Source organism: Piliocolobus tephrosceles, chromosome 14 (genome assembly GCF_002776525.5).
Source record: "Piliocolobus tephrosceles isolate RC106 chromosome 14, ASM277652v3, whole genome shotgun sequence".
Classification (NCBI taxonomy): domain Eukaryota; kingdom Metazoa; phylum Chordata; class Mammalia; order Primates; family Cercopithecidae; genus Piliocolobus; species Piliocolobus tephrosceles.
Window position 1 is genome coordinate 61,193,061 of NC_045447.1, and position 14,161 is coordinate 61,207,221.

Genomic DNA, 14,161 nt, shown 5'->3' on the forward strand with positions numbered 1-14,161 from the left:
ATTCACTTATTCATTCTTTCACCAAACATTTTTTAAGTACCCACTGAGTGCTAGGCACTGTATTGGATGCTGGGGACTTATAAAAAATGATTACTAAGCCTCAGGTATTTGCAGTCCAGTGAGGGAGAAAAAGTTAGTATACAATGTGATCACTTTTACAAAAAGGGAATACAACAAAGAGTGCAATTAAATCTTTCTGGGAAACTTGGGGAAGCTCTAGAGAGTGATGCGACACGAGCAGTTTCCAGGGAGATGAGGATGTGGCATAGTCAGACTGTGTGTACGCACTCAAGGTGCGAAGGGACTTGGCATGTTCAGATGACTCACAGCAGTCCTTAGATGGTGCACCATTGCGTCCATGAAAAAGAGTAGGTGGAAAATTATTCCAACACATTAGATTAGGGGCACATGGTGAAGTGCCTTTGGATATAATCTTAAAACCATGGGGTATCAATAGGGGTTTCAAAGCAGGGGGTAACATGATCCAATTTGTTGAAAATGACTCAGGCAGCATAGGCCAGTAAGTTCCAAACAATACTGCTTTGTGAGGTATTAATAGGTATGCCATGGAGAAGGGGCTTCCTGGTCAAATAAGTATGTGTAACACTGCGTACCATAACCCTATGCAGGGGTTCTCATTGCATATTAATGTTTTAAAGGCTGGAAGAGAGAACCTGTGGTAAAGAATCATCAATACCAAGTTGGGAAACACTGGATGAGAGTTAGGCAAGATGAGACAAAGAGATCAAGTAAAAGACTGTAAGGGTTTGATGAGTTGATTGTAAGGAGAGGGATTAGAAAGGAAGAGAGTGGTGGGGGAGATATAGAAGATGGAATAAAACAGGGTATAGATGTTGACTAAGCGTGAAGGATGCATGAGGATGATAATGGCTCGAGTTTCCAGGTAGAAAGAAGGACAGATGGTGGTGTCACCCATACGATAATGATCAATGACGAAAGACCAGGTTAATAGAGGAAGGGGTGGCAGGCAGGTGTGTATCAAGCTTGGAGTTTGAGGTAACTTAGCGACATGTGAGACTGAGGGAGCCCAACGGCAGCTGGACACAGTGCTATGTACACAGTCGAGGTCATAGCTGAGCCAAACTGAATTAGGACCTAGGGAAAGAAAGAAACATGAGAACTGGAATCTCACTTACTAAACATAATTATTAAAATGAGAACAGAAGTCTTTGGCCATTTTGGTGATTAGAATTCCCTTGTTCATCTAGTCTCAACTAAGCTTTCTTGACTCTGGAAGTACAAGGGGTGTACACTGTGCCTTCAAGGTTTCACGTTCTTGTTATGGTGTGAAGCAAGGGGCTGCACACCCATCAAAATCAGAGCAATTATGCCAAAAAGCTTCCTGCTAATAAATCAAAACAAAAACAACCACATGTGAAGCCGGACTTTCAATTTGTTTTGCTATGTTTATTGCTGCCTCTAAAGATAGGATCAAGTGTCCATTTCCTTATGAAATACACTATTGAAAATGAGATAAACATCCTAAGAGTTTTTTTCATCCCTGGGACAGAAAATTTTAAATAAATATAGCCTCTAACTTATGTGGATTTATATTTTAGTCACTGGAATATAACAAAACTGATTACTATGTGACTCTGCCAGAATTCAGTCCTCTAATCCAAACCAAAGGTATTTTTGTCTTTGCTTGAATGTATGTATGTGTGTTTAAATCTAGAAAATGAAAATTTTAATTCTCAGGCATTTATAGTTATCATTAAAATTCCCTTTTTCTTTATATTACTAGCAGGGACTCCTCTCCCGTATGCTTTTTCACACAGCTGAACTGCAGGCATTTGAATTTGACCTCGATTAAGAAAGGTTTAGAGGGAAATGGCAACACAATCACAGTTTTAAGCAAGGCAGGGATCCAGAGATTGTGGCGATTGTTTCTGTCTCTGCACAGATGTGTGCAATATGTATGTACAGTTGGGTGGACGCAATCTTGAACATAAAACATATGCAATATAGAGAAATATAAATTATGTTTCAAAGTGGACCACTTCATTTCAGTTTAACCCTTCAGCACCTTTTTTCTTCAATTCCTCGTTTCAATTTAATTTTTAGAACAAAAATGAAGGAATATTGATGCATATGATGTATACATTGATATATTAGATGCAGAGAGGCAAAAGGGTAGTGGAAGACAGGTTCCTAGTCTCAAGGAGCTTGTGCTAGTGGAGACTAAGTGCTTTGCCCACAAAATAGCAGGTGGTGGTGGGCTGAACAATGGCCCCTGAAGATATCTCCATCTCAATCCCTGGTACCTGTGAACACTGCCTTGTGCAATAAAAGGGTCTTTAACTGATGTGATGAGGGCTCCTGAGAGGGAGATATGATCCTGGATTATCCAGGATCATTTGGCTTGAGGTAGTCGCAGTGGTCCTTAGAAGATGGAGACAGGAGGGTCTGAGTCAGAAAGAGAGGATGAAGGGACAGAATTAGCAGTGGGAGCAAGATGAAGGAAGGGGCCATGAGCCGAGGAAGCATGTGGCCTATAGAAGAAGAAAAGACAAACAGATCCTCCCCTTGATCTCCAGAGGGCACGTAGGCCTGCTGCTCCCCTGAATTTAGCTAGGTGAGACTGAGTTGGGACTTCTGATCTCCAGAACTATAAGATAGTAAGTTTGTGTTGTTTTAAGCCACCAAGTTTGTGGTAATTTGTTACAGCAGCAACAGGAAGCCAACACACAGATGAACTGTCCTGGATAGAGGCGACAAATACCGAGTGTTCTGTAAACTGCTGATTTTAGGACTGTTACCAGGTCTCTTCATAGTTTAAGTTAAGAGCAGATAGTAAAGAAGTCTTGGGAAAGCCATACTGCATAGTGGAAAAGAAAATGAGTTTGAAGCACACAGGGCCCCTTTCACATTTATCAGCCTTGTGACTTGGTTTCCTCACTAGGTTGCTGTGAGGCTCAAAAGAGAGAGGCCAAGTGCAGCAAATGAGTTCTAAAAGAGAATGTTCAAATTCCTATTAAGCTCACAGTACTTCAGGTTCCTCACATGCAAAATGGGGATAATATTAGTAACAATCACATAGGATAGTGAGGATTAAGTGAGCTAAATATGTAAAGTGTCTAGAGCTGTGCTGAACACAGAGAAAGTGATGCTCTCATTATCAAAAGCAGCAGCTCCTGAAATGTAGCAAGTATTCAATAAATGACACCAGCAGAATGGGCAGGTACCTTTCTAGCACCAAACTCAACACTTTGCAGATGTGTCCTGAGAGTTATGGGGTCTCACTGAGACTTGGTCTCTGCCTTCATTGACCTTGTGGTCCAACTCAGAAGTCATGAGAAAGCACCTGGGCGGGTAACATGTGGTTGTTAAGTGAGCTGTCTGCGCCTGAACACCATGTGGTTTCAGTGTAGAAGGATAATAGAGGAGTCACTGCAGAAGAGGGAGGCTGCCTGCTGCGCCTTGACCAGCAGAGGGGAGTGGGAAATGATAGGTGGGTAGGGGAGTGTACAAGCAGGGATGGGAGAGCCATGCCTGGAGACAGGGCAGGGACAGATGTGCAGAGGGATGAAGGCCTGAACAAGACATGTACTGGCTTTAGAGTCACTGAGAAAAACCCTAGCAGTAGACCGTCATGCGCAAGGTGTTTCAGACTAAATTGTGGTATAGGTAACAGTGATTCTCAATCATGGTGTTGTAACTCACCTGTGTAATATGATGCCTCATGAGGTGTGCAAAAAGTCACTTATAACCCATATCAAAGAGGAGGAGGAGGATGATGATGAGTGTATTTAATAAATTACAGAAGATGCAGAGGACTAATGCACATAAAATAAGTGTTCAAAAGCCATCTAAATATGAACTAACAAGATATTAAAGCTATTAATAAATTGGTAAAGGTAAATATGAATCCTTCCCACAGACCAGAGATGAAAAGCAAAGGGCAGAGTATTAAGAGGCAGAACTGAAATAAAGATGGTCCCCTAACAACCAAAGCTAGAATTCGATTTCTGTTTCATTTCTGCTTAATTGTTTCTAAAACAAGATCTTAACATCAATACTTGGACTCCATGCTAGGTCCTCTCCAGACCTGCAGAATGTGTAAATATTGGCTATTTGCCATTTGTCAGACAAATACTCTACCAAGAACAAAGAAGGTTGCATTCCTATCTGGCAGATGACAATTTACATAATTTAGGCTTTTTTCCCTCCAGAAAGAGAAACATACACATGAGGTCAGTGGCAACACTGTGTTCACATAGAGAGGAGAGAGAATTTCTCCCCTCAAACAGGTAATGTCTATCAGATTGTTATCTGTATTCCTTAAATGAAACATGTGATTCCCCCATGTCCTTTCCTTTCATAAGAAAGAGGGTGTAGGTTGGGTGTTGAAGGATTGGAGACCTCAGCAGTATCCTCTGGCAGATCCTTGCTAAATGGAAAAGACCAGGTGAGTGTACACCAAGTTCCCTTTTTCCAGTAAGAACTGCTGAGGAATCAGGGCTAACCAGGCGATGGATTGTCAACAGCTGGTGTCCTAACTAAGCTGAGTTCTAAAACTACAGCCAACTAACCTAGGGATCCCTGAAGTTACTCTAGACTTATTACACCATCCAACATAAACAATGGTTTCTTCTCACAAGCAGTCAGCAATAGCTAATTTTTCTCAACAAAACTTAACTAATGAAGTTGGATTCCAGTAAATAATGTAAGATGAATAGTCTATTGTTTACTCCAGGTTTAGAGATTACTAAAAGTGATCAAAGATTCTTTTTTTTTTTTTTCGAGACAGAGTCTTGCTCTGTCACCCAGGCTGGAGTGTAGTGGTGCAATCTCGGCTCACTGCAACCTCTGCCTTCTGAGTTCGAGTGATTCTCCTGCTTCACCCTCCAGAGTAGCTGGGATTACAGGCACCTGCCACCACACCAGGCTAATGTGTGTGTGTGTGTGTGTGTATATATATATATATATATATATATAATTTTTTTTTTTTTTTTTTTTTAGTAGAGATGGGGTTTCACCATGCTGGACAAACAGATTGTATGAACCAAACCATTAATAGGGCTGTCTCTGGAGGATAGAAACACTGCTGACCTTCTGTGTTCTTTATTTCTTATTATGTTTGACTATGTTTCACAATTATTGTGTCTCAGGTGTGAAAGAAGAGACTTTTTAAAGGTTCATGGGATGAACCTTAAACAGTTGTTTACTATTAAGTTTCCCAGCCTGAAAAATGGACTTAAACCTCCTCATCCTCAAACGCTTCTCCCTGAAAGAAGGAAATAGAAAAGCTTTCAAAGGTAATTCATATCTTCACAGGCCCAAAGTAGATGAAAATTGAAGAATAAGTGATTCTCTGGAAGTCCACTGTTTCAAACAGGGATACTGGGCGTATGGGTGGTGGTGGTGTCAATTGACTAGAAAAAGGTCATATATGTGGCTGTGCTCTAGAAACTGAAAAAGCATCATGAGTCAATGTCATTATTCAGCAGCATGTGTGGCTATCAAAAAGACATTGATGTTTCACTGCATTTCAAGGCTAGAACAATATTAAGACTTGTAACCATAAAAAACTTACCAGTAAGATGTAAAGCCAGCATTTTCAGGGCCTGTAAGGACTATTCTTCATCTATTCATTCATTTCATCATTCAGTAAACATCTTATCCATAACTTATGTACATAATAGCAACAAGCTACTAATAATACGGGGACTTAACAATTTCAACAGTGGAGGTTGATTTGAGATGGTTCCCTCACCTTTTATTAGGATTGGCATGGGTTTGTGGTGCCGTTTAAGGTCATAGATTCATTCCAATTAGAGGTAACTTAGTATAAATGCACTAGCAATCAGGTGACCTGGGTTCTGGTCCAGGCTTTATAATCTTAAGCAAGCCTACATCTAGGCCACAGTTACTTCATCGGTAACACAAAAGTGCTCATGTTTAATCCCTGAAGGGCCTTTGAGTCATACACAATGGGTTTGGTATAGTGGAAAGGGTCACTTAAGACTGAGTTGATGGCCAACCCCAAATTTGCTAGCTGTGTTTGCCTCACTTGCCTCAGACCTAAAATAAGGCCAATAAAACCTACTTTTAACTGAATTGTTGTGAGGATTTACTTCAGCTTGGTGTGCGATGATATATATTTCTTAAGTGCTGGTACATTGGTGTTCAAAATATATGACATCCTCTTCCACAAACCATCCATAGTATCATGGAATTAATGAACTTGGCCATATACATTTAAGCTCTAAAAGAAAATATATATTTAATGTCTGCTACCAGCCACTTCATACTTTAGTGTTTTGCTTATTCACCAGTATTTGATTCTTTCAGTGTTTTACTAAACAGCTCCAAGATGGGCAGAGAGCAAGGGGAAGGAAGGGGCTCTGCCAAATGATTAGGAGAAAGCACAGAGGAGGACACGTTGCTGCCTGGAAATGGAGCCCCTTCTGCACAAGGCAAGGGTATGTGAGCTGTCATCCTCTCTCCTTCTCCACTGATGATCATATCATTTATCACCCAAACTGGGACACTTTTGAGAGTGGAAAAACTGTCTCAGTGAAACAGAGATGTATGTCCCCTCCACCTTTCATGCTTACTTTTTGTGACCTTTGTTGTCCCTTTAAAGCGGTGTCTTATGTCCTCATAGGGAGCAAATTGCAAAATAAGATTTTATGCAATCAACTGAAAATCCTGTGTTTTTAAAAGGCATGCAAAAAGATGAACATTTCATAAATGTATATTATGTTTAGAAAGGAAATTATGATAAAATAGTTGTGCTATTATTATATATGCCTGGTACAGGATCAGAAATTTTGTTTGTAAAGGGATAGCATATATTTTAGATTTTATGAGCCATATGTTCTCTATCACAACCATGCAATTCTGCCTTGTAGAGCAAAAACAGCCATAGACAGTACGTAAAAGAATGGGTGTGTTCCAATAAAACTTTATTTACACACACAAAAAAGACTACAGGCTAGATTTAGCTTGAGTGCTGCAGTTTGTCAACCCCTGTTTTGAAACAATGGTTCCCAGACTTTTGGAATTCACAGGACCAGGAAAATAAAATACTTGGAATTGGCTCAGCATTTCTAACTTCTTATATTGCTAAGTAATGATGTTAAAAAATCATTGCCTACTACCCTTATTTCTTAGAATTTTAAATAGCAAAAAACCTACAAAGGGTATAAATTAAGAACAAATTTAGCTTTATGGAAAACCCACCACATTGTCTTTATTTTAAAAAATTTTCCTTAGCTTGGTGACAGCTTTGTAATAAATATGCTCAGGTTAACAGATGGGTCATCTGCATTGCTTTTGGAGGTCACTGGAATGTGATACAGTAGAAAAAGCATGATATTTGTAATTAAAAGATCTGGATTTAAATCAGGTTAGGGGATTACTAAGAAGGGAGAAATGAGCAGACCTTGAACATCTCTTTAACATCCCTGGACAAAACCACTCTGAGAGAGCATCCCTTTTTTGAGTCACTGTTGCAAACAAAAGCTCCAATACTGAGTAACTCAGAACTCACCGGCTGCCACTGTGCAGGGTACCAGGCTGGGGGGCAATTGAAGCGGTTACAAGCTTGCACCGTGCTGGGCTTGGGCTGGCGACACAGCTCATCGGCCAGGATGACTGTTTCATTCATCTCTCTGGAAAGCAGGTGGGTGCAGAAGACATCTCTGGTCTGTAGGCCGACCCCACATGTGAGACTACATGGACTCCACTTGCCAATTTCCCACCTGAGAAGAAATCAGAGAGGAAGAGAACACACCCTTAGTACCTGTGCAGAGAACGTTTCCCATGAACTCAAATGGAGTAAAAATCCCTAGCTGGGAAAGTGGGAAGTGCCAGCCCAAGATTGGCTGGCAGTTCTATCCTAAGCCTAGAATCTATCCTCTCCCTTAATGCTCTAGAATTTATTTACATTAAAGCAGAGAGGGAGATAAAATAGAATATCCAATTTTTACCCACAAAATCACCAATAATGGTTACAACCATGTTTATTCTGATGGGACATATAAACTTCATCAAACTAAGAGGGGAATGCTTGATGAGACACAGATTGAGTACATAAAGGCTTTGGGTACCACATACTGAATTGTGAGGCTTAAAGAGGACTTTCTGCTAATTTCTCCAGCCCCAATTCTTAGCAAGACTGAAATTTTTTTGCTTGTAATTCTTTGGCTTCAAAGTGAAAGGTCATTGGCTCCAGCTTCCTTCAAAGTTCCATCGCTGCATAGAAACGTCTCTGTCTTATGTTTAAATATCATCACTGCCTGGGACTGGATAATGTAACAGAAGTGAAGGCTGCTCAATCGATCAGTCTTCTTGAGGGGAAATAAAGTGAAGAGAGTGGCTCATGATCTGGATGTAGCAGTCAAATAAGCAGATGAGTTGAGTGCATGAACTGGCCATTTCCAAAGGGTCAAATCTTGAGAAGTACATTTATAGTGAGCTAAGGGCCTATGAAAACAATCCCACTGCATTTCCCTGCTGATGCAGCCTCCGGACTGGGAATGATAAAGACAAAGCTCAGTCGCTCAGGCTCTAAGTCAGAAGCATCCTCTAAAGATCAGTTTTAGAAGGTTCTGTTTACAATCTGAGGCACAAAGATTTTACAAACAGGAATTGGCCAAGAAAAAGCATGGTAAGTAGATCCTTTACTAGCTAGTCCCACCTAGCTTTTGTCCTGAAAGTTGGTTGAAAATTTTTTGGCCTTAATGTTTTTCATCAGACCGTAAGACTAAGTGTATGCGCTCAATCTCTTCCTACTGCTCTGACATGTAACTAACTTTCCAACCTGTGTCCACTACCTCCTTTCATCTACACTAAGGTTAGCCGTATCTGTAATAATCTGTTTGTTATTCTCCATTTACGCCCCATGGTTTTCTAGTTGTGTCTTCATGCAAGTTGCATTTCTAATTTGGAATATCTTTTGCCCTTTCCTTGCCCTTCAAAATGTCTTTCATTTCTATATGTCCAAATATAATCCATATTTAAAACACTGTATCCATACATGCTCCAGACACTGACCATTTTCTCAGTTGTATTATGATTATTCTACGTGTCAGGGGCACTACGAGCATATACACCTCCTGATGTAGGGCCTGCCTCTGAGTCAGTTTTGTATCACTCACAGGGTCCATCAGAACACCTTTTAGATAGCTAATGTTATTGGCTAAATGAGCAAATTAGTGAGACATACCATAATAGAGGGCACCTTAACACATTATCTCATTTAATTGCCTCCAGAACAATATGAGGTAAGCTCTATTGATTATCCTCATTTTATAGTTGAGAGAACCTGGAAATCCAAGAGGCTGACTTGTTCAAGTACCCATAATTAGTAAGTAGTGAATCCAGGATTCAGACTTGTTTGTTTCTGGCTCTGAAGCCTCTGCACTTTCTATTGTACCATGCTGTCTCCAAAAAATACCTTGAAATCTCTCCTATGAATATTTGCAAAGTTTTAAAGAATAGAAGAGGAGAAGCTGGTTGAATTTCTCTCTTTTAGAACCTTGTGTAAACTTCTATCAGCTTATTTTTAAACCCTTAGCTTAAGTTAATTATAAGCTTTACAATGTTGTGGTGTTATTGGTTTTAAGATACATCCATACATTCTTTGCTATGCCTTCCTTCCAAAGGTGGAGTCTTGAGTATGGGCTGGACTTAGTGGCTCACTTCTAATGAATAGAACGATGCAAAAGTGATGCTATGTGACCTCCAAGACTAGGTCACAAAAAGGATAATGCTTCCAATTTGATGCTCTCTCTTTGCCCACTCATGGTGGTGGGGAAGCCAGCCACGATGTCATGAGAATACCCAGACAATCTTAAGGAAAGTTCATGTGTGAAACTGCAGCCTCCCCACCAATAATCAGTATTGACTTGCCAGCCATGTGAGTGAGCTACCTTGAATGCAGACCCTCCAGCCCCAAGCTTGCCTTTAGGTAATTGCAACCTCAGGAAAGAGCTCAAGCCAGAACTGCATGTCCAAGATGCCTCCAAATTCCTCACTCAGATGAACTGTGAGAGGTGATCAATGTTTATTGTCATTGTTAGCTACTAGGTTTGGAGGGAAACTTTTTATGCAGCAACAGACAACCAATACAAGTATATGCCTTTCCCCAATTTGCTTATGTTCATCAAAAGACATATGCAAGAATATCCATGGCAGCACTGCTCATAATAGCTCAAACCTGGAAAAACCCAAATGTTCATCAACACATGAATGAATAAAAAATTATGATATATTCACACAAGATTATATAAAGAATGAGAATAAACTGCAACAATAAGCAACAACAAAAATGAATCTCACAAACATAAAACTGAATGAACAAAGCCACAAACACAGAAATTGATACTGTGTGATTTATATAAGCTCAAAAGCCAAAACTAATCCACTGTGTTAGAAGCCAGGACGTTGGTTACCCGTGGTGGGTAAAAACTAGAAGAGGAGCAGAGTGGGATGGGCTTCTGGGGTGTTTGCTAGATCTACTGCTGGATCTGGGTGCATTTTATGAAAAATCACCAAGTGTACACATAGGATTTGTGTGTACTTTCCTTACGTGTATTATGCTTCAAAAAAGGTTTTCTTTCCACTCAAGGGAAATACTAAAATGTTGTGGGTGTAAAACAAAATCTAACATCCACGGCCAATGCTGGTGACCCCTCTTTGTATGTCTCATAAAATAGCTGCCGACACAGCTAATTCTGTCCCAAGGTCAAAGCTTATCAAAGTAGAGGCTTTATGTCCTCACTTCCCCAAACTCTACCACCATTTCTGGCAGAAATTTAGCCCCTGGGACCTTGAAGCAGAGGCATTTTAGTAGCCATGAGGCCACCTGAGCACTGCTCAGAGAAACTCACATAACAGATGTATCTGCCTGCCCTGATAAAAGTGCACTGCTTTCTCAAGGACGGAGGTCAGCAGAAGCTACCTGTATATTAAGGACTTTGCTGATTCTGGGTAAAAAATACTGTAATCAACTTAGGCCAAAAAAGAGAAAGCAGAGACTCTCCCCTACTTCTCTCCTGCAGAGAGGCTGTAACTGTGGGCCTGGGTTTTGCTGGGTGCTGATGCCCTACTCCCTGTGTTCTGTGCCTTTGGCTGTTTCTGAGAGAGGAACTGCAGGCCAGGCAGAGCCGGCTTAGGGGCAAGGTTGGCTATGAGTGGTGGCCTGGGAGACACTTAGAGTCCTTCTTTGGGGGGCCTGGCTTCTGCAGAAGCCCAGTGCAAGGAGGACCAGGGCTCTGGTCTAGGCATCAGAGAGTGAGGGCATGAGTGCCTTTTCCCCCTATTTGCTTGGCTTTTACTCATCTTTTCATTTCCATTTAAAATGCTACTTCTTCAGAGAGGAAACTCTCAACTGGGTAAAATTCTCTTACTGTATGGTCCCATTAATACTTCTCCCTTTGAAAATTCTCAACATACTTGTAATGTGACTTCCCCACTCGACTGCTAGCTTGATGAAAGCATGGGGCTATGCCTATTTTGGTTTGCCACTTGTTATGTGTTGACCTGTGTCTCCAAAAAAAGATACGTTGGAGTCCTAACCCTTAGTACCTCAGAACGTGACCTTACATGGAAATAGAGTCACTGTAGATGTAATCGCTTAAGATGAGGTCATACTAGAGTAGGGTGAGCCCTTGATCCAATGTGACTGTGTTCTTATAAGAAAAGAGGGAGACGCACAGGCAAAATGCCATGTGACAACAGAGGCAGAGACTGGAGCGATGCATCTACAAGTCAAGGAATGCCGAAGAGTGCCAGGAGCCACCAGAAACTAGAGGAGGCAAAGAAGGACTCTCCTTGTAGGTTTCAGAGGGAGGACAGTCCTGCTGACACCTTGACTTTGGACTTGATTTTAGCTTCTATGACTGTGAGACAATAAATTTCTATTGTTTTAAGCCACCTGGTTTGTGGTACTTTGATATAGCAGCTCTGAATATGAATACACGACCAAAACCTCAGTGTTGAGCATGGTGCCTGGGACCTGGTAGATGTTAGTATGCAGTGAAAAACTGAGTTGAATTTGCAGTGAACTGTGTGTGTACTTCTGGATTAGTCACATGGCTGGTGGACATCTTAGCTGTGTCCTATATACAACTGTTTACTCCCAACTTCAAGGTGCCAGGAGCTCTGAACACCACACATTTTCCTTCAGTGTGGTGTAAACTCTTTTCGTGACAAACTGGATCTGAATTGGCATGCTTTTGACAGGCTACATCCCACTTTGTGTAAATATTTATACATTTTACCGCAGCAAGATTAGCCTGTTGGATTATGGTGCTTTCCCCCAGAAATTGCTAGGGGTGTTATTCAATTTATGTCTCAGTAATCCTAACATCTTTCTAAAGTACCAGAAAAAATTGGAATCTGAAACACATCTGCCCCAGTGGTTTTGGCTAAAGGATTGTGTCCCTAGATAAGGAGGGTGGTAAACATGATTGCTATGGTTTCTCTCAGCTCCTAGGCTTCAGGTGTTTAGCTTCATGGTTGGGCTCTTGGCCAAAATATTTGGAAGGCTGCTTTCCCCAGCATTCTTTTACTATACTGCTTTCTTTCCTCTGAGTCTTTCTTCTCCCCGTTTCTGTCCCTTTTGTCAAAACCTGCTTGCAGGAAAGGCTCCATGAGTTGACAGATCACAGTTGAAGTCCTCCTGGCTTGACCCTGCCCAGCACCCGAGCAATTGACTTCTGACCAGGGGCAGGCAGGAGACAGAGGGTCTCCCTCCACCTTAATGGCTGGAATCAGTCTTCCTGCCCTTTGCCCAGCCTCAAGCGTGCCTGGATCGGCCTGTCGTTTTAACTGGATTTTAAGCTTTCAACTTGGCTTCCTAATTTCCACTTTGTTTCCCAGACAGTGCTGGAGTTTTGCCCAAAGTCCAGCCTACTAGACTGTGGTCCTGTCACTCTGCCTAGATCTGGCCAGTCCCTAAACTTGGGCTGGGCAGAGCACCCTTAGCCATGCATGAGCTATAAACTGTGATGTGACCACAATCCAGCTGACATTACACATGGTTGCCAATAACAATAGTGATACTAACATTCATATCACACTTAAATGAGCCAGATTCTGTGCTAGTTGCTTTAAGTGCATTACACCCTTTATTCCTCTCCACGGCTTCATGAGATAAGTACTATTATCCTCTCCATTTTCACAAGCAGGAGCTGAGGCCTGGAGAATTCAAATCATGGCCCCAGATGCCTGCTGCTGGGTCTCCCTCAATGCCGTGGCACCTGTGTCACGCCCAAGTCCACCATGACGTGGACACAAAGGCACTGAGAATGGAGCTGCTCCTTATCACAGGACCAGCTCTGTGGATTTATGAGCCTCAATTCTGCATGATCCGAGCCTCATTCACTAAGGTCTCAGCAGAAACCAGGACTTAGCTTACCCAAGATGTGGGAACATATATTGACTTCTTTACTAGAGAGAAAAGTACTGTAAGTTTCCCCATTATACAGGATGAACTAACAGAGACTCTGAGAGGTTAGGTAACCTGTCCAAAGTCACACAGCTAGTAAACAAGCGAATCAGCATTCAAACTCAGGCGGCCTGGCTCCTGCATGCTTAATTATTATATTATACTATCTCTTAAGGCCAGTAGAACAAAGTATTAATAGACCTGAGTGGCAAATGCTGAGCTTCCTGGTGCTTACAGTTTCAGAAAATCACAGATGACAAAATGACAGATCCATTTCTAAGTAATAGAAACAAACACACTGATACCACCCAGGGCCATGAGTCCACTCGCAGTTATTTCTGTAAAGCAGCAGTGTACTTGGCAGCCAAATGGGCAAAGGCAGAGTGTGGTCTTCCCCAAGTGTTAGTTTTTTGTAAAGGCGGCCATCAGGGTTAATATGGGCAATCAACGACCCATGATGGTTGACCCTTCTTGGCAGCTTGTGTTTGTATTAGCTATACAAAAGGAGGATTTTTTTTTTTTTTTTTTTGCCTTCTTTTGGACAAGGGCTCATTATGTGAGTTGCCAAGGTTTTGCTCCTCTACTCTTTTAGAGAGGGTAATAACTATTGCCTCCAGAAACTCATTGTTTGTTGCTGGCATAAATGTTCATAATTTCTAATGGCAGACCCTCCCCACCCTGAGCTATTATGCCCTAAGAACCTTCTTTGACCTCGACTTTTGTAGCAAAGTTTCTCTT

The 14,161-nt window shown here is 41.5% G+C and overlaps 1 protein-coding gene across 1 annotated transcript in view; it reads right to left on the minus strand.

Annotated features, from left to right (window-relative positions):
* Positions 1 to 14,161, minus strand: part of ADAMTSL1 (ADAMTS like 1) — a 437,416-nt gene that overhangs the window by 142,168 nt on the left and 281,087 nt on the right. Inside the window, exon 16 of the mRNA XM_023190023.3 lies at positions 7,520 to 7,730. Within this exon, the coding sequence (XP_023045791.2) occupies positions 7,520 to 7,730 (211 nt within the window). The remainder of the gene's footprint in view (positions 1 to 7,519; positions 7,731 to 14,161) is intronic.